Source organism: Elephantulus edwardii, unplaced genomic scaffold (genome assembly GCF_000299155.1).
Source record: "Elephantulus edwardii isolate Elephantulus edwardi_28Jun2011 unplaced genomic scaffold, EleEdw1.0 scaffold00015, whole genome shotgun sequence".
NCBI lineage: Eukaryota > Metazoa > Chordata > Mammalia > Macroscelidea > Macroscelididae > Elephantulus > Elephantulus edwardii.
In genome coordinates, this window is record NW_006399765.1 from 21,947,021 (window position 1) to 21,972,876 (window position 25,856).

At 42.7% G+C, this 25,856-nt stretch overlaps 1 protein-coding gene and 1 pseudogene across 1 annotated transcript in view; both read right to left on the minus strand.

The window, feature by feature from the left end:
* Positions 1-23,222, minus strand: part of STAU1 (staufen double-stranded RNA binding protein 1) — a 26,818-nt gene extending 3,596 nt beyond the window's left edge. The window contains exons 1-7 of the mRNA XM_006881750.1: positions 22,982-23,222; positions 16,024-16,162; positions 14,478-14,643; positions 11,097-11,195; positions 4,079-4,291; positions 2,165-2,308; positions 1-90 (exon numbers count right to left, since the gene is read on the minus strand). The exon at positions 1-90 is cut by the window's left edge and continues 1 nt beyond it. Of these exons, the coding sequence (XP_006881812.1) occupies positions 1-90; positions 2,165-2,308; positions 4,079-4,291; positions 11,097-11,195; positions 14,478-14,643; positions 16,024-16,162; positions 22,982-23,186 (1,056 nt within the window). The 5' untranslated portion in view covers positions 23,187-23,222. The remainder of the gene's footprint in view (positions 91-2,164; positions 2,309-4,078; positions 4,292-11,096; positions 11,196-14,477; positions 14,644-16,023; positions 16,163-22,981) is intronic.
* LOC102854199 lies at positions 6,739-7,164 on the minus strand (annotated as a pseudogene).
* Positions 23,223-25,856: the final 2,634 nt, after the last annotated feature.

The following is a 25,856-nucleotide window of genomic DNA, read 5'->3' on the forward strand; positions in this document are numbered from 1 at the left end:
AAGGATTTCCAGCATGTTCTCGGCTGCGTTCCGTTTGGCCACCTTTTTATTGGTGCCGGATCCTTCAGCCGTGTGGTTTCCGACCTTCACCTGCAGAAGGAAATGAGGACACAGACCACCGCCTGAGCCTTCAGGGTAATGGATTTACCCTGGTAATCAAAATAAAACAAGCAGTGACCAGAAGCTACAGGGCTAACTAAACATTGTGAGCTAGAACTTGCTGACCTGGAGAGCAGATTATGAAACACGTAGAAACAGTTGTGCTGGGAAGCCACGATGGATAATTATGAAATAAATAAATGCTTCCTAAGACAAAGGTAGTAAGTACTCAAAACTCTCCACTTCTGATTTGACTACATCTGACTCTTATTAATGCTTTCGTGTATTTCCACATCTGTGGTCTCCATACGATGGAGATACCGTAAAATGGTGTGCTGCTGGGCACCTCCCAGGTGGGTTCAGCAGCACTGCTCTGGCTGGACACTGGCCACGGTGGCAGGAGTCACACCAGGGACCAAGAGCTGTGTAAGATCAAGACGTTGTTTTATTAATTTAAAAAAGTGTAAAAAGGTTAATTCTGATTAAACTGCAAAGTCTATCAAGTCTGTAGCTATGACACTGTTGCTGAAATATCCTTCAAGCATTCAACATTATCACAAAGTTCAGCAGGAGCTCTAACATGCGGCTGAGTTCCAACATAAAACTGTTGTGTTTACTTTCATCTCATTTAGAATATAAAGAAAACCACCAACCAAGAGACATACTGGCACTACATTCAGATGTTAATATAATGTCAGCAATTTCCTTGTGGTCCTGGGTAGCACTAACAAGTGCATCTGCAGTCAGATTTTATACCATTATTGTTGGTGACAGGAGCTCTGGTGGCCTAGTAACAAGAAGCTGCACTGCAATCCCAAAGGCACACGGTTGGAACCCACCAGCTGCTCCATGGGAGAAGGATGAACAGTTCTGTACCGTGTGACTTACTGCCTCTGAAAACACTCGAGGGGCAGCTATGAGTCGGTTCTGACTAGACGGCACTCAACAACTACTGTTACCGAGTCACACTGAAATTTTTACAGGTGTATATAAAATTTACAATGAGACCACTATATATACAAATGGTAATGTTTAAACTTTGTGTGTGTCTACACATCTAGTGACCTATGTGCGTGGGCACATACATGCATCAATATAGACACATGTCTATGTCCCCAGTCACTAGACACCAGCTACTAACCTCCCAGGAGCACATGGTTTAACAAATTCCAGCACTCTACACATACACACACTCTTCATCACAGCTACTTAGCTACTGAAAGTAAAAGCCGCCCCCACCACTCCCTCCCCCTCAAAAAGAACCCCGTATCTTAAAACAGAGTAAAGGACACCTTCTTGGCCACAGTGGGACTGAGCTCTGGCAAGGCTCTTTCTTAGCCATCTCATTGGACAAATGATTGCTGTTCTCAGCAAGCTACCACTGCCTTCCTCATGAGTGCGCTAGAAGGCCCACCCCTTTCTGGGCCTCCTGACCAGTGAATAGCTCCGGTGGGGGCGGCACTTGATGAACTGTAAGGTGCAGCTGTCACACAGGTGCTAGGGAGTCAGCTCGGACAAACTGTGGCCCTAGGAATAGCAGAAGGAAATCGTCCCTGATCCTGTGCCATCCTTACATTAATTAAAACCATAATCAAGCTGTCCAGGAGGGGTAATGCCATTTAATAAGCAAAGTGCAAAAGCAAACTCATCTGTGCCACCTCCATCTAAAGCAATGCTGGATTCCAAATACTACAGAGATCAGAAATGGAGAACAGACAATCTTGACGCCTTATTAGTAAAACGTAACTTCTGAAGAGGAACATCTTAAATCTTCAAGGGAAAAAAATTAAGGAAATAATGGAAAATATGCTCCCCAAATCCCATCACCACAGTAATCTTCAAAACTGGCAGAATCTATCCCAATTCCCACCTACTGGTGCCGCAGAACCTGCAGAATACAGACAAAGCCGTTTTAAATCACGGATGTATCGCAAATGACACACCCTCATAATATTTGACAGCAGAGAATGGTCCACTGGGCCCACATCCGGGACAAGCCCTGCATCTAGAGCAGATGCGAGGCTGATGTGGCCAGAAGGGCCTCCCCTGAGCCGCACTGACCCACCTGCATCACAAACTCCCTGCGGCGCGGAAGGCCCCTCTCCGTGAGGAGTGTGTACTCCGGCTCCTTCTCCTTCTTCGCCTGCTGGATCTGGGCCAGTCTGCTGATTGGATTCATCCCCTGGCCATAGTCTGGGCCTGTGTGAGGCTGAGCGACCAAAACATAGGAAAATTGGATGCCGTATTATTCACGGAAAGGATCCTGCCAATTCAGAGAGCAGAAGCATGGGAAGATCGCTTTTATATTCACCTAATGGTTTAGGAGGGTCCTGGTGGCCTAGTCTAGAAGGAGCTTCACAGGTTACCCAAAGGTGGCACCTCTCTACTGGCCTGACTCCAACAGTGGCTCCAAAGGAGAAAGACTGGAAACTTCCTCCATTTACAACCTGAGAACCCGATGGAAGGTCAGCTACGAGGGGGGAGTAAACGGCTTACAAGGGATTCCTTTTTTTCCCCCTGCTTTTAAGCTATGTCTTCTCACAATTAAGAGATATTTTATGATCTTCTTAACAACTCAAAACCAGCATTTAATATAAATAACCACCATCATTGTTAGGTAATCTTTTTTTTTTAAGTTTAATAATAAATTGAATATATGATAATGAATAGAGTTAGGAAAAAAAGAAACACTAACCTGAAACTCCCTCGTAAGTGTGGATTATAAAACGAGTTTTCAACTGTCTTAACAATGACTCAAAATCCAAGTGATTTTAAAAGGGCTCAAGCTGACTCCCTGTGGAAGAGCTGGAGACACCAGGGGCTGCCTTCCTGCTCCGCTCCTTCCACACCCCGCAGGACCCACTGACGCGCAGCAATTTCTAGATTGTGCTGGTCAGTGACAATGGGAAACTGCAAGAGTCCACAGACTATCAAAACTTTTGCGTAAGTAAAACCTGGACCTTGATAGACCATTAAAATATCAGAAATTACATGACACTTGAGAAGTCACTGTGTTTTGCACAAACTCAAGGTCTCTGGCAACCCTGCACTCAGTACGTCTACTGGTGTCATTTTCCACAGCACATGCTCACTGTGTGCCTGTCACATTTTGGTAATTCTCACACTATTTTTATGTTTCCGTGAAGCTGCTGCACCTATAGCAGACCCCCAGGGACCCCAAGTCCACTGCTGCCACGCTGTTCCCAACTCAGAGACCACTGCCTACAGTGCAAGGTGGTAGATCTGGACAGGAGGAGACTATTCACTCGGCACGTGTGGAGCAGCCCGTGTATTTGTGAAGTGCCAGCCTTTTGAGATGTCACATCTCTGCCACCAGAGGCTCCTTACTAGACTCTAGTACAGTATAAACATTAATTTAAATACACAGCGAGAACCAAAAAATCGGTTTTAACTAATTATGTAAGTGCTATCTGCTTTACTGTGGTAGCCTGGAATTCAACTAGATATAGCTCTGAGGTGTGCCTAAGTATTACGAAAGATAGTACAACAGACTTTAATGTTTATGAATGTCATCAAATGGAATCGTGTTCCTTCTGGGAGGGAAGGAGCAAATTTAGAGGTTTTTTAATTAGTTTATGATGTGGCTCAAAATGCCAAGGTCTGGTGGTAAAAAGTCTCAGTCCTGCCTGTGTCCCAGGGACCCTGCTCCTCACAATTATCTCCACCACTTTCATGGTCAAAGGGACTATCTAACCACGCTCAAACACAGACCTCGAGGTCACGACTACCTCCTATGATCACGGGCTGCCATGCAGACCCTGTACAACTAATGTGTGCAGCATGTCCACCGGCCTTGGCTCTGTGAGAATGAGGTAAGGCAGCATCTGCGGAGGTTTGAACACGTCTGTGTGGGTGGTGGTGGTGCCTTAGTTCTCACGTCCTTTCACCTGCGCCGGCAGTGAGTCCTCTACATCTACCACAGCAAGGAAAACACCTTCTTCATCGGGAAGGGCCCTACCTTGACTATGGACTTGGTTTTCTTTTTGATTCTGGGTTTCACACGTTCAACTGTGGGCAGAGGCGGGAGCTTCTTCAACTCCTCAAGGACAGCAATCGCAGCGTTCTTCTTCGAAAGCTTCTTGCTCTTCCCCTCACCTTCCCCTATGAATTCCCCGACTGATACCTTGGTCACAAAACTCTTCATGTGAGGCGGGCCACTCTCACGGGCGACCTGTTTTAGAGGGAAAGACTGAGTGAAAGCGTGACAGACACTTCCCAGAAGCGAAAGGGCACACTGCCTGGCACAGGTGAAACAAGGGCCGGGGCGGGAGCCGCGGACAAGCACGGAGCACACAGCTGAGCAAAGGAACAGAAGCACCTTCAACGTTCTCCCTCCTTTTCTTAGTTTCCAAACTTTCTCTTTTTTTACTGCAATAATCTTTTCTTTTTTTCCCCTTTAAGGCTACAGAAATATCTGCACATAAACAAGGCAACTCATTCTCATACTAAAAACATCCCCCAATTGTACAATGGTACAACCATCCTGTAAGGCAGTTTGGCGCTTCCTCAAAAAGCTGAACATAGAAATTCCATATGACCCAGTTATTCCACTGCTTGAGAAAATAAGAACTGAGGCTCAAACAGAAACTTGTACACCAATGTTCATAGCAGCATTATTCACCATCACAAGAACAGCCCAGATGGCCAACTACAAATGGATTGAGAAGCTATGGTACTTTCATTCAATAGAATACTACACAGCACGCAGGAGCAATGACTTTATAAATTACTACCTAACTTAGGAGGGACTGGAAAGCATTACGCTGAGTGAACTAACTCAGCCCCACAAGGACAAATCCTGTATAAAACCATTATGGTAGAGTGAGTATGAGGATCCAAGGCGGGGGGATGGTGGAAATAGAGGGGTGAAGGGGGGTAGGGTGTTAATTATATCATAGGGTTGTACAATTCAATAGGTGGGTAGGGTAAAGGAAATGGGAAGGATCTTTTGTGAAGAACAGTGTATTAAAACTCTGTAAATAAGTCAGAATAAATTTTTTAAATTATTTTTATTTTTTTATTTGTGTGTATGTGTGTATACCGTTGAGTCAGATCCGACTGGTACAGGAGGAGATTGGCCCTCCTTTTCCAGCAGAGCATCTGGAGGATTCAAACCACGAGCCTTCAGGATTGCAGTGCAGCTTCTTGCCATTAGGCCACCAGAGCTCCAGAATAATTTTTTTTTCTCGCCGACGTTCCAGAATAAATTTTTTAAAAAAACAAAACATCTTCCCACAAATGGCCAGTACCTTTAGTCAGATTCTACAGTGTGCTGCGCCACACTTTGTTTTCTCGGCAGGCTGCAGGTAAGGTCAAATTTTTCTGGAAATATCAGCTTCTTACAAACTGTCTCCTTGATGGGTAAGTACTGGATGTTTCACTGGGTTCCGTGAACAGTGAAGGTGACATATCAAACGTGCAATTTTGCTTTTTTGTGCTATACGTTCCCATAACATGTCTGTCTGGCAGCTCGGTCAAGTCCTGTATCACGCATTCTGATAAGCACCTCATCAATTCTCAAGAAAAACCACAGCAACGGGAAAAGTTGGAAGGTATTGTGCTAATTTTCACACTTGGGCTTGAAACCACATGATCATGCAATTCATCCTCAAACACGATAACTTCTTCCAAAAACTTAATTTGCTCTCTGGCTTTCCATTTCTCTGTATCTATATGATGTGTTGTAAGTATAAGCTTCAACTTGAGTGATTCTCCAAATAATGTTCCCTTATAATACTGTGTATGTTGCATCTGTCCAATCATATGGTTTAAAAACTTCAGCCTGTTTATCGTCCTCTGTCCTCCTTTCCCACCTCCTCAGCACGGGCTGCTTTACGCATTCCTTGGTAGCTGTTCACGCATCTTAATACATCTGTGGCACTGAACTCAATTCCAAAGCCAGAGCCACGCTGGATCCTCAAAACATTCTCTCCAAACATCATTTCCGGCAGAGATGGCATATGCAATTCATCTGCTAACGTCTCCACATCTGCTGACTTCAGGATGTGGGTCTTGGTTGCCGTCACTTCCAGGGACCAAAGGAGAAGTCCTGGTGGCTGCTCTGGGAGCCGCAGATCATCCTGGCTAAAGTGGGACCCCCAAGCATTACACAGAACAGGCTGCAGGTGTAGAGGAGGCTGAGGCAGCAGCGGGCACTGGTTCCTCCAGCCCAGCCCCCTCAGCTTCTGAGCCGTTACCATGCCTAGCCCCGCCCCGAGCCGGGCAACTCAAATTTTTTTTTCTTTTTAGCAAACACTGACATTGTTTATTCACTAAGTCACAGCAGTTCAATACACACACAGCGGGAAAATATACAGACCACTTTCTCAGATGTCGGGAAGAAGACTTTAGGAATTTGGCAAGCTATTGGCCGTATCATGATCATGGAGAAGCAGTCAGAGATTCTAGCAGTAATGTTTCCTGTTAGTTTCTCACTAACAGATTCTAATAGGTAATACATGTCACTGCAGCTAAAATCATCCATAATTTCTTGCATCTTCTGCTCTCTTCTTGATGAAGAGAAGTGAGCTAGTCACTGACTGTAAGGCAGAGAATGGGGTCAGGCACTCCTCCCTATTTCTAGAAATCAGCCCGTTAGAAATAGCACAGTCTGTTTCTTCAGGGTGACTGTCCAGGACATGGGATCTGTGACTTGGCAGCGTGGACGACGCTGACCCTCCACGGAGTGGGTGCCCCGCCCCCCCCCTGCTGTGCTGCTGCCCTTTTACTCAGCTCCTATCTGATGAGCCGGCTTCCCTGGATGAGCTGGGCCACCTCGCTGGTCGCATGGCACGCAAGCAGGAGCCAGTTTCGAGGCTGGACCTTGTAGGCAAATCTCTTCAATGTCAGAGAGTAACCGTGGAGAGAGGACGTCACCCGGCCGCTGATAATCTCCAGAGACTTCTTCATGTCACTGACAGCAGCGATGAGGAGACCCCAGTTGGCTACTGGCCCTCAGAAGTGCGTGCTCACAAGGGAGTCCCTGAAGGCCTTGCTGCGGGCATAGTCGGCCGCCTTCCGCACCAGCGCGCCCACCATGGCCATGCCAGCCGCCCAGCTGCTCGGAGCCCAAAGACAAGCAGGCCCAAATTTATTTCCTCATGTTCTGAGATGTGATGAACCTAGAGGCGATGACTTCAGCAGACGCTTGGGCATGGGCCAGGGAAGCATCTCCAGCTTCAGGGTGCTCCCCACCCACGGGGCTGCAGGTCAAAGTGAGTCTGTGACAATGTCCTGCCACCAGCAAAGGAAGCTAGGCCAATGAAGCCCAGGAGCAACTGCAGCACAGAGTTCAAGTTTAAGAGTCACCCTGAGCTCCTCGCCAAGACTGAGTTTATGAAAAGTTTTCAAGTGGCTGTGCAACTGTGAATTAAAAATTAGGAGAAACCCCAAAGCACTGAGGAGTATTTCTACTATATATTTAGTGAAAAGGGGAAACTGTAAAACACAAGATGCGGCATGCTAACTTTTGAGAAAGAAAAGAGGAGCTGCATACAGACACAACTTTGCAAAACAGGAAATGCTGGAAAAAGACAAGATCAATGAAATGAACTTCTACAAGTGCAGGGGTAGTGTAGTGGACTAGGGAATGCCTCAAAAATAAAAAACTGCTCACCGAAGCAGTATCACAAAAAACTTTAAAAAAAGCAAGCCAGAAAATGGGGACTGTATGTACAATAACCGTATCTGACTGATTTCTTATATCCGGAATATTTAAAATTAACCCCTGCAGGCCAATAATGAAAGCCAAATTACTCAATGTAAAAACACTGGTCAAATCCTTGAACATAAACTTCACAAAATAAACTATTTAGATAAGTATTAAATGTATAAAAAACTGAAATGCACTTGACTGATCTGCCATGGTTACGGGACTATAACTCAAAATCCAACTCAAGCGATCGAGTCAACACTGACTCCTCACTGCCACCTTCTGCTGGGTTTCCGATGCTGGAAACCTAAACGGGAACAGAACGTCCACCTCTCAAGGAGCTGCTGGTGGGAATGAACTGGAGACACATGGTCTCTGGATGAGCAGCACAGTGGGCTAGGCCACCAGGGCTCCCTTCCACGACTGTGTATGTGGATCAAAACACATCAGCTGTACGTTAAAAGGAGTGAATTTTACTGGATATAAATTTTACATCAAGAAACGATCTCTTAAACAGAAAGATAAGCGGAATGGTGGAATGAAATAAAAAGCTATGTATCTACACTGACACAGGAATGAAACATAAAGGGGAGAAAAAGAAGTTTTTCTTTTACAGTAAAAGGTCAGTTTGGAAATCTGTTACTCGCACAGCATTAACTGAGGGTGGCAGGAGCCTTGATCGGGGAGCTCTGTGGGCACAGGGCATCCAAGCAGCCTCCACTATGCCCCCACGGGTTATGAACTCATGACAAAAGGAGAGTAGTCTCCTTAGAGTGAAGCACATCTGGAATAGACCAGGGAAACAACAGACAGAGTTACATCACCGACGCTGGCTGACAGCGACTTACTGGGATGCTCCGAACACTGACATCCAATCAGGAAGAAATAGATTAAAGCCAAAGTGAGGGCTGACCTTTGAAAATGTCAGTGTCACAAAAATAAAGCTGAGGACGTGATAATCAGTCTAGGAAACTGAAAAGACGTTTCAACTAAAGCATGCTTCAACTTGCAAAGAAAAAACGTCATGTCTGAAACATGACTGAGACACTGGGCAAAATGGGAATGGAGCAGGTATATTCAGAAAAAGACTGCAGTGCAGCACTATGTCCCATATTCTCTAATGAGACTGTTGTCTGTTGTTCTGTGCCTGAACCAACACATAGCTACCCCTCCAGTGAGTTTTCGGAGGCTGTAAATCACTTTGGAGGAGACTTCCCATCCTTCTCCCATGGAGCAACTGGTGGGTTTGAACTGAGTGCCTTTGGAATTGAAGATTCTAGAAAAACATCCTTGTTCCCAAGGACACATGTTGAAGAATTAGGAGTCAAAGAGCATGACATCTGCCACTTTCAAATGGTGCAGCCCAAGTAAAAAAACCCACAAAACCAACTGCCAGAACTAAACAGAAATGTGTATGTTTGCAGGGAAGAAAGCACAAATATGAGGAAATGTTAAACATGGTGACGAGAGATGAAGGATTCGTGCATGGTCATGGAAGGACATCAGGAAAAACACGGATCAAATCAAGGCTATGAGATTTTAGGGGGGTCAGCACAGGGGCTCCACAAGGGAATGAGGGGGTCTGCTACTTGGGTACCCACAGGGCTTCCAGCCACCCTTCCCCCATCAAGCATGCGCACACCCCTATCCACACACACATTCTCATGCCCACAGCAGTCTCCCTGGAAGGGTCCCCCCAGAAGGGTCCTTTCCACCTCTTTAGATCAAACTCAACCGGAAAGGACAAGGTCCTCACCAGCACCCCTCAGTGGTACTCCACCTGGGCAATGGGCAGTACTGCCCCTGGTCTACACACACTGAGCACCAACACACTTCGTGGGCAGCAGCGCAGTCTGGAGTTGAACATACACTAAATTCAGTGCACAAGACCCAACTGCTTCCCAATCACTCAACTGCTTAACATCATCACATTTCCTACAAAAACAACTTTCCATTAAAAACCTGACCTGGCTGCACATGTGACAGAAGGCAATCTCCCCCTGGGCGATTTATGGAGGGCCAGCTATCAGTCATGACATGATGGCACCGACTGAGACCTCCCAGGGGGCCCTGGTGGTACAGTGGTTAGTGTGTGCTTGCTAACGGAAAGGCTAGAAGCAGAAGCTGCTAGCCACTTGGCAGGAAAACCACACAGAAGCCCAGCTCTGTAGAGTCCAGTCCTGGAAAGCCCCATCTTACAGGATCACAACAAGATGCATTAGCCTAACAGCCGTAGGGAGCTGGTACCTGCCCAGCAGCTAGTGCTTCCTAAGACCCTCAGCACTCAGCTGGGAAGACAAACGGAAATGCCAGGGAACCACTGTGCTATGTGCCACTCAATTTAAAAGCTTAAAAACGAACACTGTTATTAAAAGTTAGGTTGCTATCAAGGTGGAAGGGCCGGGGCATAGTGGGGCGTAGTTCAATAGTAACTGTAAAAGACTACAAAACTGAAGTCTTTCATAGCATGATAAACTGTAGAGAGGCTTTCAAACAAGCACGTCTTAAGCAGCTCATATTCTATTTGCCTGAGGTAACAACATTTGCCAAAAATCTGTATTCTGTGCCCTTGGGTTGGCAGTACAAGGGACTTCTGGTGGCCTAGTGGGAAAAAGCTGCGCTGCAATCCTAAAGGCACACGTTTGAATCCACCAGGTGCTCTGTGGGAGAAGGATGGTCACTCTTTTCCCATGTGATTTACGGCCTCTGAAAATCCTGTCAGCTATGGGTCGGTTCTGACTCGACAGCACACAATACTACTCAAACAGAAAGAAAGAATTCTCATTTGACTTCCTTACTGGGATCTACAGTCTTTCAAGGAGACATATTAAATGCAAACTTAATTTTACATTTGAACTATCAAAGTATTCTTAACATTTTAGACAACAAAGACTCCAGTGACAAACGTGAACATGGGGAGGGACTAGAGGCACGCAGGTGCTGGACAGGGTCCACTTCAGGAAGCTCTGAAGTGGGCTGTGTTGGATTTTTTTGGTAACAGATACTTTGAGAGCAATGAAAGCAATGAATCCTTTTCTGCAGAAAAAATAACCTTGTCAAGGTAAGCACGAATCCCTCAGCCCATGCTAAGAAGCCAGCAGACCCGAGCATGGATGCTGTCCGGGGGACCATCCAGAGACTCATGAATCCTCAAGGTAAGGACTCAAAGAGAGTGTAATAAATGCTGCTTTGCCAAGTCAGTCTACCATTTAAAACTGATGCTCACATGTATGCATTATTCCTGTGTTACAGGAGGGAAAACATTCTTACGATGAATATCATTAGCCTGTTATAATACAAAGTCTTATGTGTAAATTAAGCTTACCTCAAAATTCACAGGCAAGTTCCTTTTAAGTGCAATCTCAAACACTTGACTTATTTCCGATTTATTGAGATTTTCTTCTTCCGATTCTCTTCCATTTACCTAAATGGAGAGTAACTGTTTTGTAACTCCTTGAAATGCTTCAACATTCATCAAATCTTGCCTTTGTGAATTTAACATGAAACCAGTGAGTAAGGCAGCATGCGTACAATAGGTCCCTGGATTTTAAAGTTTAAAACGAAAACCTGAGTTGGACAATACCTCACAAAACCACCATAAACAATCTAAATGTACCAGACCTTTGGGTGTGAAGGCCTAATTGTGGGGCAGAGACACACCATTGCTGTTTGGGAGCAGAGCCTTCAAAGCACTGCTCACAAGTGATGTCACCACACATTTTGCAAAAGATAAAACACAGGCAGAAATGTGTGGGACACCAAGTCCCAAGTCTTTCCATCTAAAGTTTACAGTTTTACACTTCGATCTGAATTTCCTAGAAGCTGCTTTAAAGAAAGGATGTGGTCAAACAGAAAGTGGTTAAATAGAAATTACAAAACTGCTGTGTTGCCAATACGTCATACTCAACAAAAATTCAAGGTGCAAATAAACACAGTCTCCCAAAGTAAGGAACTGATCCTCCAGATAGGCCTGGGACTAGGGGCGACAGAGCTATTCCATCTGCGTGGATCTGATGCTGTGTGGCAGCAGTACTCTTGAGAGGAGTCTTGGTGCTCAACTATCAACTGAAAGCACAGCAGTGATTCCTTGGAAGAAAGATGAAGCAGTCTGCTTCTGTGGAGCTCAGCCTGGAACACCCTAAGGGCTAGGTGTACCGAGTCCCCTAGGGTAGCTGTGCATCAGAACCACCTTGACGGCAGTGTGGCTGCTTTGGGCAATTGAAGACCCTCCCTCCCTCCCTGCCACTAAGCTTGTTCCAGCATAAAGCACTCCACTGGGTTTCCAAGCCAGTAAATCCAACAGGAGGAAAATGCTCATTTTTTCCTCCTTGAAGCCACTGGTGGATTTGAACTGTCGGAGCCTCACAGCCTCTGAGGTACCATACACCACTAGATCTCCTTCTAAGGAACAGCTCAGGAATAGCAAAGCTTCTCAAAACATGAAAAGAGGGTGTTTTTCTTCTATAATTGGGTCATTCTGTCAAAGGATTTGCACAACTTGTCTCTAAGATTAGGACTTTTTGACAAAAACTCATGCCTAAAGCTGCTGAATGGGCAAAGGTGCAAACGACACAAGATTCTTCTGCTCATCAGTCATGTCCAAGTCACAACTGACTGAAGGAAACAAAACTCCAGGTTAAAACCAACAGACAAAAATCTGATTCATGTACTGCAAGATATAAATTTTCCATCTCAATTTCTTCTCTTTGTTATTATAGATAAAAAAGAAAAATTCTAGTTTTTCAGGTAGGATCAACGAAAGCAAAAATGGTGCGTGATCAGTCTTTTTGTTTTTTGTTTTTTTTTTTGTGATCAGTCTTTTTGGAACACAAAGCACACCAAGAACATCAAAGGATGGTGAACTCAAGAGCAGACCATTTCTTTTTCACTAGTGTATCATCTCAACAGTAAAAAAAAAAAACCAACAAAAATCCCCATCACCAGAGCAACAGCCAACACCATGTGGCGGCACTGCTGCCAAGTGCTGTCTCGTCGTGAATGACTCCTAACAACAAATGGAGAAAAGACTGTCGTTGTCAATGATTCCATTCTACTTGGATCCATAATCAAGACCCATGGTTACAACAGTCAATCAAAAGACATGTTGCAAAAAAAAAAAAAGACATGTTACACTAGGAAAATGTGCTCTCAAGGACCTCTCCAAAATACTGAACAGCAAGAAGGCTGGTTTAAGCCTGAGGTGCACCTGATGCAAGCTATGGTATTTTCAATTGCTTCCTATTCATTTGGAAATTGGACAATGCATAAGGAAGACTGAAGAACCAATGTCTTTGAACTGTGGTGTAGGAGTAGAGAACGGAACATCCCATGGACTGGGAAAAGAACAAATCTATCCACATAATGAAATACATAGTATGACAAACAAAAAACTTCTTAAAACTCAAGAAAACAGATCTCTAAGACTGTCTAACAAAGGTTTTTAAAACGTCCAAAGGCTCCATTATATTTCAAAGACAGATTTTTTTTACTCTGTTCTTTGAAAGATCTCTAAGAAAGAGTAAGTCACACAATTTATCAACTCTTACACTGGAAATGCTTTTAGAAGAAGCTAAAATGAGTAAAATAAAAACTGGGTCTGTGGCCTCTGATAGTCCACCAAGAGTATCTGGGGGTCCTTCACATTTGCAGGGAATCAGGTCTAGGATGCCACTGATAAAACCAGCTCATGCTCGTACAGGCCTCTCACAGGAAGTGTCGCAGGACTTGCATTTAACTAACCTATGCACCTCCTCTTGTACATTCTAAAGCATGTCTGCATTAGTTACAACACCTATTACTACATAAATGCTAGGGATCAAGCACGCTCCACTCCGCTTAATCCCCATGGGATTGCTATTTCCCCTTCTGGAAGAGTTGTGGTCTAGGGGTGGTTGACTCCGTGGATGCAGAGTCCAAAGGGCATAGCAGGCAGCCTGCAGTTTGGGTTCTACTTGGTAAAGGCAAGAACTCAAAAGCACAAAGAGCTGCCAGCCTCGTGTTGAGCTGCCATCAGTCACCTCTGACTCAAAATGATCTCATGACAATCAGAACAAAGCCCTGCGCAGCTTCCTCCCGGGCCATTTACAGCCGTGGAACCCCAACGGAGGGTCAGCTATGAGCCAGCTCCGACCCAACGGCAGTGAGGAATAGCAGCAGCCTACACTTATAATCCCGCTGGGGAAAATTTCCTTTGCTACATTAAGGGTCATAATGGTGCAGGGAGTGTTTTAAGCTAGTTATCTTTGAGATAAAGCCTGCAAAGGCTGATGTAAGGCGGGAACCTGTCAGAGAAGGAAAATGAAAATATTTTCCACTAATACAAATGAGAAAAGTGGCAAGATTGCACTATCAGAGGCAAAATATAAAGTCCTGAAAGAACCCGGAAAACAAGGCAATCTTGTCATGTTCTGGCTCTCACAGACAGCAATGTAAGAAAAAAAGCAGAAATGGGGTGGATTGCTAAGGCATCAAGCACAGACTGAGGCTGAGGACCGACAAGGGACTTCTGGACAGTAGGGCCAGGCTTCCCTCGGAAGATGGCACCAAACTCAAACTCCTGGCCTCTTACAGTCAGAGAAAATGAGTATTTGTTCAAGCAGCCCACCTGTGGTTAACACCCTAGAAAAAGAAAACTCGCGGGGATGTAATTCCTAACACCCTCCTGCTCCGCCCAGCGCCTAGGTGTCTCCAACGGCCTTCCCTTTACCTCCAGCCTCTCAGGAAGGGGCTCATTCTGCAGAATCCTCAACGCTTTAGAAGCAGCATCGTGCTTTGCGGCCTGTCTTGTCCTTCCTTTTCCATTAAACTGCTGTCCTCCCACAGAAAGTTCAACTTGATAAAGGAAAGGTGGAACTGAAAATGGATAAAAGTACCTAAAAAAAGAAAAAAGGCCGTTTAGCTTGTTCAATCTCAGACTGGTAGTTTTAGATTCCTAAATCACTTATCTAATCTCTAGCTCTGGTGGCCTAGTGGTAAGGCGTCCCTGCACTGGCAACCCAAAGGTACACAGTCTGAATCCACCAGATGCTCTGCAGCAGAAAGATGGGCAATTAACTGCCTCTGAAAGCTGCTGGAGGGTAAGCTCTGCGTCAGCTCTGACTCTACAGCACACAACAACAATCGCTAGCAAACTTAGGTATTTGAATTATCATAGGTCTTAATTACATCAGTATTTGAGGCTAATAATGACTCCTCATGAAGATATCCACAGATTTTGTGAAAGATGAAACTAAAATTGCCACACAGTATGAGTGAGAATCATTCGGACACACCACTTATAAATGACATACTCAATTTTCAATGTTCATTTGTACTTAGAAAGTGTAAAGTGGATCTGGCTTTGTCTAAAACAGAAATGGAATAACTTGCTTTGTTTTTTCACACCTGACATTCACTTTTGTGTGAGGTTTCTGGGAATTTTAAGGCAAAAATCTTTTGGGAGGGTCTCACTTTTCTGGAAATTCTACACTCTAAGAGAATCTGGTTTCTTCTATTTCAGTTGTATTTTCAAAATAGTTTTGCCCCCGAGAAGGGCAGGGAAATGAAAACTTCCATTTTGATCCTGAATCTATGCACTTTTATCTTATGACTGACAGCAGGAGTGCTAAAATAGGGCATTTTGGAGTTTTAATTACTACTTTACTATGCCTGTACTCCCAAATTATTTACAAAGCACACAAGTTCAAAAGTCATAAAACACCCAGCAAACAAATTCTATGAATGCTTAAAACACACGGTGCTTGAGAGTTTTCTAACGGTTCAGGCAGAGTGCAGTGACAAGCGGGATCTTTAACCAGCCTGCTTGGGGCACAAATTGCACTGCTCGTGAGGAATAGCACTCGTGTTCTTGTCAAAGACAGGAATTAAGAATACCGAGATCCAGTTCCTAAAGCTCCAAGAACACTTAAGAATGACCAGCCCCTGGCAGCCCCGAAGGAAACCAAGCTATTCCTCGCTTCAGGACTGATAAGCCACCCAACATGCTACCGTCACGTTGATTCCAGCTCACAGCAATCCCACAGGATAGAGGTGAACTGCCAGTGGAATCTCCAAGACTAAAACTCTTTAAGGATGAAGAATGAAGGGCCAGTGGGTTCAAAACAACCCACCTCTGGTTAGCAGCCAAATGTTTCATCACTGTGCCACCAGGGCCTCTTTGACAGTCTTCAGAGAAATGTTATTTTATTATTCTATATAGAGCATCTAGCATCTTTAACTTTTGCCTGCACTTTACAATAAACTAAACCACGTACCTCGGGGGATAAGCACCTCCTCGCATGTTGTAGCTGTAGGTGGACTGCATCCGAGAGTAAGGGTCAACAGGCTTGTACATTGGTTTTTTTCCAAGTTTCATGCACAGAGCATTTAGTTCTACAGTTGGAGTTATGCTTTCTGTAACAGAATCAACAAAACAAAAGGTTTTTTCCCCCTTTGATGGAAGAGTAATGATTATTATCATAAAACAGAAAAGAATAACATGCTTTTGACTAAGTGGACTGAAGATGCATTACATAAAATGGCCAAAGGGCTTCACTGCTAAGCACCAGGTCAGGAATGCAACAATCTGCTGGAGCTTCTAGGTATCAACATATGGTCAATAACACAAAGCATCCTGGGAGGGTTATTAGAGGGAGTGGTAATGTCACCTGTGAAAGTCGTACATTCCGTCAGAGGTCAGTCCCACTACCTGGCAAATTACTGTATAGTTCAGGAATATCTAGCAGCTATAACTCTGATTATATGGACTGGTTATTGCTTACATTTAGATGCATGTTTACACATACTACTTCACAGAATAATGCATTTACTGAGCACTAACTGTATGCAAAGTTCACTAGCAAAATGAAAGGCCCATGGTGCGACATCAGCAGCCACTGTGTGGGAGACGTGCTTCCACAGATTTACAGTACAAGAAATCCGCTGGACAGCCCCACTCTGCTCAGCAGGGTCTCTGTGTCCTACCGCCTTGGGCAGTGACGGGTCTGCATTTTTTGCCCCCTCTAAGTATATGCAACTGTGCTAAGTTTGGAATGACACAGTTTCTGTCCCAGAGGCGTTCAGAGAGCATAAAACACACTAAAGGAGCTACAATGCCAGAGGGTACGGGCCATAAGCAAAGGTGCAGAGTAACTGAGGAAGAGAAAGGAAATTCTGAGAAGTCAAATGAAGACCACAAAATTAAATTCTTTCCATTCTTAACACTTATAATGTCATCTGACCTGCAGTAACACTTGGGAAAACTAGTTCCATTTCCATAGACAACAGAAGATAGTTTATCTTTAATTATGTCAGAATCATCAGCTTTAGAAAACATGTACTATCCATTTTTCAATATTTCCTTCTCTTAGTTCATTTAATTTAGAAACTTTTACAAACTACTTTTTTTGAAAAAAAAACCTCAACGATTAGTGTCAGCACATGATCACATTTAAAAACATTTCATAGTAAACACAGAACAACACTAGCAATGGCAAATTTCAATCAAAATGCACACAAAAATCCACTTTAAAATGTTTCATTAGGATTTATGGGAAGAAAAATATTACTTGATTCTGTACTCTATTAGTTTAACTAAATTTAGTGCATGAACCAAATTTGTAAGAACCTACAGAAGGTTTGCAAAATCAAGGTTATCAGTCTTTCTTCATACTCAAATTACACTTTTAAAAATCATTCATATAATTGCATTTTAAGTATGCCAGAAATTTTAAGATCAGCTCTGATCCAAGAATTTTTCTATACTAGAGAGTATGTCTGAAGGAAGAAAACACAAATCAAAAACAACAGAAGAAGTGGAGAAAACTTCCCAGGTTTGTTCCCACGCACACACAGGGACCCAAAGCACCTGAGAGCCAGCTCTGTCACGGCCCATCCCTACCAACCCCTGCCCCTGCCTCAGAGGTTCCCAACCTTCTCACCACACTTCTCTATCTGTTGTCTCCTCTCTAGGGTCTCTTATTTAAAAAGACATTACTACTTATTAGTTGCATTATTACGTAATAAACATTTAAATTATTCCCTCATTATTTTTAATGACCAGGAGACATGTTAACAATCAGGTGCCAGGATCCCCGTAACACCATTAATGAAACTGAAGCAATTTCAGCTAAGAACTGCATCCCTGAGGATACGCAGACCCTGATCTAAAGAATACAATGACGTTTTCTGAAATCTTAGAAATAATTTGAATGACCACCTCTCCAGACTGCTGAAAAGTGAGTGAGCAAAGGCTGGGAACCACTGCTTTAAAGCAAGGTGAAGTATTCCTAAACATGTGCATTTGCCACTGGTAGTGTACAATCTGTGCTTTCAAAATCAACAAGTTAGTTAAGAAAGAATTCATATACATACTAAATGGGTACCTCTAGACACACTTTGGAAAGTAACCTGTCTTGGCCCACGCATAATACCTGGATTCCTTCCTTCGCTACGAAAAGGGCGCACTATAGGTTTAGGAAATTTTGTTCCTTCCAAAGCTTTGGCAGCAGCTGTATGTTGGGCTTTTTTAATACTAGTTCCTTCAGCTTCCCAGTGCTGATCTCCAAGTGTTAGCTGTACTGTAAACACCTACAAATGAAAATTGTCAGCTCTCAATTCAGGTAACCTGATGGTGAACGTAGTTTGTCACTCGGACCCTGAATACTTTTTATGATTTTTAAAAGACCTGGTCATTAGTTTGGAGATTTATCCCTTTATCCCCTTTTTAAAGTTTCTTGTTTATAGAAGCAGAGAAAGATTTTTTAAAATAGAAGTACCACTGACAAACGCTGCCCAGCACTCCATTAAAAACTATGTTTTTAAAAGGTGAGGGTAAGAACAGAGATGGGGGGGGGAAATTTCTAACATTAAAATATCAGACCCTGATTATTTGGAAAATATTCAAGTAGACACTGTCTTCCCATGACTTCTTGAAGAGATGAGTAAACATGAATTAGACACATCACACTTTCTCATGCAAATTAAGACAATGTTTTGATGCTGCCGTGCATTTGTGGATTCTTGTCTAAAAACATAACCCTCATCACGACGAGAACTCGTACAAATTTGGAAGTGTCATCCAGGTTCTAACACTGCCTTCTACTTTCCTAACATTTTATGGTTTAGACACTGTACACTCAAGCAAACGAAGTTCCAAAGACATTTTCTCCTCAACACAGGCCCATGATGGCAAGCTTCTTTATTGCTTCCAGAGTACAAAGGGTTACCACCATTCTTAAAATTAGGTTACATTAATCCATCACTATTAAATCTATGCCGTCAACAAAAATCTCCAGAACAATGGCTCTTCCAATCTGGCGTCCACTCACAGTGTCACAGGGCACAAGGAGAAGCACAAGCATCCTGGCCGTGCCCCAGGATTCTGATGGAGGAGTGTGAGGGGTAGACCTGAACACATTTATTTTTAATCAGCCCCAAAGTGACTGTGATACACTCTAAAGTTGGAGATTCACTATTTCGGAACTTGGAAAAATCGACTGAAACTTTTATCTCATTTTTTTGCCACAGTCCATCATTTTATTTCACCTACAAATCATTTACAAGGCACTGGAGGTTTAAGCATGTCTCGGTCACTTGTATAAGTGCCTAAGAGAGGGCAACCTGTATTATTTTTTGTAGGTCTTAATGTCAGGATTCCATCAGCATAGCTCCTACTAACAAGTTAAAGAAGCTTTCATCCCCCTTGAAATATTAGGGGTCTCCTCAAGCATTCTATACAGTTCCTGAGGTTGGTTATGCAAGTACCAGTTATGCATGACCTCTGGCCCTGGCTAGCCTGAGACATCAGCTGGCAGGAGCCTGAAATTCTGTGCAATCACTGGGTGTTTTAGAGACCCTTTTGTGGAAAGACACTGAAGGGGAAAAGGCTAAAGAAACAAAACTGAGTTAATCTTATTAATGGCCTTGCCTTTCTCCATCCGGCGCTATCACTCTGCTGCACTCTGAGTGGAGGGTTAGTGGTGACGTTAGACTCCTGATTGTGACAGATTTAAAGGCACACCAGACCTCTGACTTCTTAAAAGTCTAACAGTTACTCAGGAGGAAACAACTTCTCCTCTTTCAGCAACTCCTGAGTGTAAACATAACATGGTTATGAACACAGAAAAACTATCTAAATCATTAAGGTCCAAGTGAGAAAATACAGGTTTCAAAACCCACCAAACAGTTAATAAAGGGAATCCCAAAGTTAAGGCCTGAAAAAAAAACAACTCCTGTAGGAAAGGGCATAATAGTTCTAGAAAATGACTAAGTGCCTTGCAGACAGAAACAAACACTTGGAAAATAATTATGCTTTGGAATAATGCTAAAACAAACTCCATGTCAGGGAGGAATTTTTCCTAAAATGTCTAACTGCTTAATAATTACAGCTACCATTTATTAGATCTTCTCTGTCAGGAATTATGTCCTACACTTTCAATAGTTCATTAATTCTCACAATAGACATACCTGGTCTATTATTATGCTTATTTTACAGATGAGCAAACCAAGGTTCAAAAAAAAGGTACTATCTTCCCAATGGCACACAACTAGTAAAGAGCTGGAGCTCAAACCCAAATCTGTTTGACCCCAGTCAGCTCACCTAGTTGGAGTCAATTTAGAATTTGTGGTTGAGGTTAATTTTAGTGAAATGAAAAGAGAAAACTTCACATTTAAAGTTTGAGGCTTTGCATGTCAAGAAAATGAGGTATAAAGAGATTAACTTAGATGTAATTATATGATCTTTGCTGTAAGGCTTGGACCAGAAACAAGAGGCCCATTCTTAACCTCTAATCCTGTTACCTCTCCTACTCAGTCACAAAAGATAAGCCAGATATGCAAAAAATGGAGCTCCAAAATGTACACTGGCAGAGATGTCACACACATTTATTTATGAGCGTGAATGCCTGAAGAACAAACTAGGAAACTCCAAATTATAGTCAAACCATCATTCTCTGAGGTAAGTGGAATGACAACTTACATCAGAGACAATTTTTACCTTCCATCTTTTCATACCTTGGACTGGACTGCCAGAGTGGCAAACCTGAGTCACCTCCTGTTCACCCAGCCCAAGCTGAAGAGCACATGGTAACAGAAGGAAAGGAGCCAGGGTTTGGCCGCAGCCAGGAGGAGGCCAGAGATGGAAAATCCTGGGAATTGTCTCTATTCAAAATCCTAAACAGCCACACAGCAATGGGGAGTTTAAAAGCCAAATACCCTAAGAAATCTTCCTTTGACCCATTTTGCAATGGTGAAAAAGGAAGCAATTCTTCAAAATCCATATTTTTTATCTTCTGAAGACAACCACAACAGCGTCAAAATAATTTTGAATCACAGCACACAGCACCACTTGCAAAGAAGTAAAAAAAAAAAAAAAAAAAAAAAAAACCAACAAACAACAAAACAATCCTGGTGGTTTATAAATGTATAAGCAGTATGGGCAATATTTACCTTACAGTGAGCTGGACCTTGCTCACGCAAAAGCTTATACTCAGGCTGAATCTTGTTGAAACGGGCTAACTCATTCACAAGACACATTGGGGTTTTCTCTTTGGGGTGTGCCAAGTTAGAAGGAACTGCAAAATAATGTAAGAGCATTGAAGTCAACCAGCAGTGTATGAGACTGCTGCTCTCCCAGAAACATGGAAACAGAGGGACAACAAATGAAGAAATGAGGGTTTAGAGTGGGGTGCAACCCCACAAACCATACAGGGGCATATGCCTGCAGAGGATAATGTCTTGGCATTTTTTGAAGCAGGTGAAGCCAGGTAACCTGGAAGGAGAGGGTATGTCTTCAAAGGAGAGAGAAGAGAAGTCGGGGGAAACTAAATCTCAGCATGCAACCAAGATTAGGTATGAGACAAACCACTGCTAGTGTAACCAACCAAGAGCCAAACAAAGAGGTATTCTGAGCAGACACACTGGTTACTACAATAGCTGTCAGCTGTACCCTTTTCTTTAGTTCACAAAATGCAGCATGCCCATAACACCTCTCCAGTAACGACTCGTTGTCCAGACAGCTAGCTTCTCATTTCTGGGGCCTTCCTACTCTTTATCTGGAGGATGGACCTTATTATTTCTTTCTGACTCTTCTAGAGTAAAATAAAATGGGCCTGGGGTAGGCAGTTTTACAAAGTCAGTAAGATGGAGACAGGCAGGCGAATTAGAAGAAAAAGCAATATATCCCAGAAGACTGAAATGAGTCTGTGCATTCACCTTTGAAGATGGTTTTATGGGGCACATTTAAGGGCATGTGTCTTTGGGACGTGACAAGCCAAAATTGGTATCTGGTGGGCCCATTTAAGGATTCCTGGGGGTAGTACAGAGGATACTGTGCAGCTGAGTGGGAACAGCAAACATTCTAAGAAAGATTTATAAAGTACAGGAAATGAAAAGATGCAGGAGGAAATGCAAGGGAAATATTCAGGAACAGGAAAGGGCTGAAAAGAATTTGTTCTAATGTGACTCAAATAGAGAGGCACACAACACCAGCCGGCACTCTGTTTATTTAACTGGTCTTGCCACTTTGTCACGAGGTAGACAGAAGTACTAGTTTTAGACTAATAAAACCCACTCTAAATATTTCAAATATTTCTAGTTTTTTCTAACCAATGAGTGGCTTTAGTTCTTTTTCATTTTCTTTATCAGATGTGAATGCTTCTAAACTTAAAATAAATCTCTGCTTCTTTAGCTATATTCTAATTGCTTTGCACAGAGGTTTCCAAACTACCTCTGGAACTTAAAACTCACTTGTGTAAAATAAAAACTAACACAAGTCAATACACTATTTGCTCCCAGCAAAATCTGGCTGCTCCTTTGCTTAAAATAAAATCTACAAACATACGAAAAGAAGGCTTGCACAAACAAGAGTCCTTTATCAGTTCTACGAAATAATTTTAAAAGCAGAATTTTCTCATACAACAATGAATATCAAAAGTGGTATTTAAGGTCCACTACTTTCTGCCAGTCATCATTTTATAACAGACTAGGTTTTCTAGCTTAAATAATTTTTAATTCCTTTTCTTACAATCTTGAAATGATTGGCCAACTGAGATCTGCAACAGCCCATGTATAACCATTATTTTATATCTAGGATAAAGAAGAGTATTTGTTAATACTTTCTTTTGTTTCTTGAAGGTAAATTTGGAAGCTCCCTACATCGGCAAACCTACTCATCAGATCAGAAAACAGGCCGAGAAAACATGAAATAGAATACACTTGGATTCACACGCTTACCTGCAGCTGCACTGGTGGATGTGATAGATGCAGAGGGTAAAGCAGAGTTTTGAATAGGTCTACCTGCATTTTCAGAGGGCAGAGAGCTAGTAGTAGAAGGAATACTCATCAAAGGCTGTGAGAGAAGAGACTGGTTCTTGTTCAGTATTTGGCTCCCTGAGAGAGCAGCAGATGGGTTCTGAACTTGCACTTGAACTTGAGACATGGTCACTTTCAACAAAAGTGAACAACTGCAGGTAAACAGCTTTCAGTGCAGGTTAATTCAGTGCTATGAAGTCTAAAGTTCTACCTGAAAGTTGTAAGGGAAAGAAAATAAAGAGGTAAATTATAGAGGAGATATGTAGCTGCCAATATTCAGTCAAAATCGGTGTCACCTATTCAAGTACAAAAATAGCCCCATTTAGCATGTAGCTGGGTTGATTATTAAAAACACAGTACTCCTTGGTATATGTAAGTTTCTTGAGCCTGTGACTTTATCACATTTTTTTAAATTAATTTTACTACCCACATATTCTGCATGCTCACTTTACAATGCGATTCAATAGGTTATGGTATTTATAACTGTATGTTAAGAATTTTTAACTAGCTTGTACTTGAAAGGGTCAGTTTAAAAGTATGGAGAGATTTTTCTATAATACATAGGATCCAGTAAAGGTATCCAGTCTCAAAATTACAATAAGCTGAAAGCAAACTGGGAAGGTAATATAATCATAGGTGAACATTTACACTACTTCCATTCAAGAGCCACATGCTCAGATCAGCACCAGGGCCATTTTTTCTTTACAATGTCTGAAGAAAAGGAGCAATTTCTCACTTCTGCAATTTCTTTTTCTTTATCGTAATAAAAGATGTATTTGTTTTCCCTAAGAGGTTTGCACGACATGGTCTCATTCAGCTACAGACACCCACACCAATGTTCACAATCCTGAGAAGAACTGAAATAGCACAGATCATTCTGTGATGTGTGTACTACTTAAAGCAAAAGCAGGAAAGCTGAGCAAGAGAGGAGCAGATTGTAAACTGGTCATTTTAAAGGTGTGACTGGGACAGAGCAGTAAGGGAAAGAATAAAGTACAAAAATGGTTTACCTTTATCACAGGATATCAAAGATACCATTTCTAAGTATATTTCAATTTTCTCCCCAAGATGAGTTCTACTTTCATGGCCATCCTTCAAAAGTGCAAATGTTTTAAGTGAGTCCAAACTACATGAAAATGACCAGTTGCAACAAAGACTAGAAACAGCAGGTCTCTCAGGAAACGGTTAACCAAAGGAGAAACCAGTAAACCAACATATCAAATCCCCTCTGGAATAATGGGTTTATTTTTGCCAAAGTCTTACTGTGAGTTTTAGTCAGAGGGAGACATCTCAAAGAGCAGAACCACCAGAGGTATTCAGGAATTCTTGAGGAATTCTGGCACATTCTCTCTTGCTGAAGCAAAAAAGGGCTACAAAACTGCAGAGAAACTCCCCTAAAATGTCTCTCTCAGTAACAGAAACATAACCATTATTTTACTCAACAAAATTTATCAATACTATAGTGTTCTTTGTTTACTGATAAGTACTTTTTAAAATCAGAACAAAATTGAAGCAATCCACTGAAAATCTGCTAAAAGTCTTGGCAGACCACTCGCTCATTTCAACAAAGACGGTCAAAAGAATTCAAATCAGCTATGACCTGGTTTCATGGTTTTCTTTTTCAGCTGCCAAAATATAAGTAAATCAAACTCATTCAGTTCCTCTCCCCACTTTCTGAAATGTCTTGAGGCTGTTTTAATATTTGGGGGGAAAAAATAATTTATGATGTACTCACAACTTCACACCAAGCACACAGGAAAGGGTCTGCTCCAGAGTCTACCCTCTTCCCGAGAGGTGCCCAGCTCTGCCAGGCTGCTGAATGAACACCTAAATTTAGAAAGGGTGGAGTGCAAAGGGATTTCATCTGGCTGGTGCTGTCTACAACGGGCCCCACGCCAAGCATATTTAGTCAGACATTATTAACACAGAGGTTTTCCAGAAGTTGAAAATGGAACCAAGAAATGGAACCACCTTAATCAAGATGCCCAAAAACTGTTAACTTCATCTTCATTACATTTTTCTAACAACTGGTTGAAATAAGTAGCTGAAAACTCCTAACAGCAATGAAAAAACAAAACCAACCCCCTCCAAAGAAGGCTTCTTCCTCCTTTACAAATTTAACTTTTCCAATACAATTAATTCTCAACAAACATAGTCATTTGCTAAGTTAACGTTTCTGTTCTGAGGAGTCTCCAGGTGGTACAAACAGCTGACAGGCTTAGCTGCTAACCAAGAGGGGAGATCTGAGTGGCCTAGAGGCACCTTAGGAGGAGGGCCTGGCAATCCACTCCCCTCAGCAATCAGACACTGAAAACCCTCTCAACAATTGTCTCTGGTGACGGTTACTGAGCAACTGCACGCCTAAACGGAGTATCAAAGGCAATGACCGTCCCAAGACTCTACTATCTGAACATATGCTTAGGTTGCAACACCCCCATGATACATCTTCAAGGATATGAACATGTACGGCTAAGCACAATTAATAACAGTGCATCTAAATTCCAAAATCAATCTCCATAATAGTCTATGTGTTTCCTACTGCCAAAGGGGCCCTTTAGAGTAGTGAGAGAAGATCTTCACCCTGAAACCCACAGCGTCCCTTTTCAGCAGGAAGTAGCTAAGAGAATACGCCGTCCCCTTTTCCTTATGACTCAGGGTGAAGTCTCTCTCAGGGAGGAGTAATAGGGAATGGCAAAGGACACACCGACAAAGGAGATTAATCAGAAATGACTCTGACAAGCACTGTGGCAATTGGACAATTAAAACAGACATTCGGATGGTGGGGGAAGAAGAACAA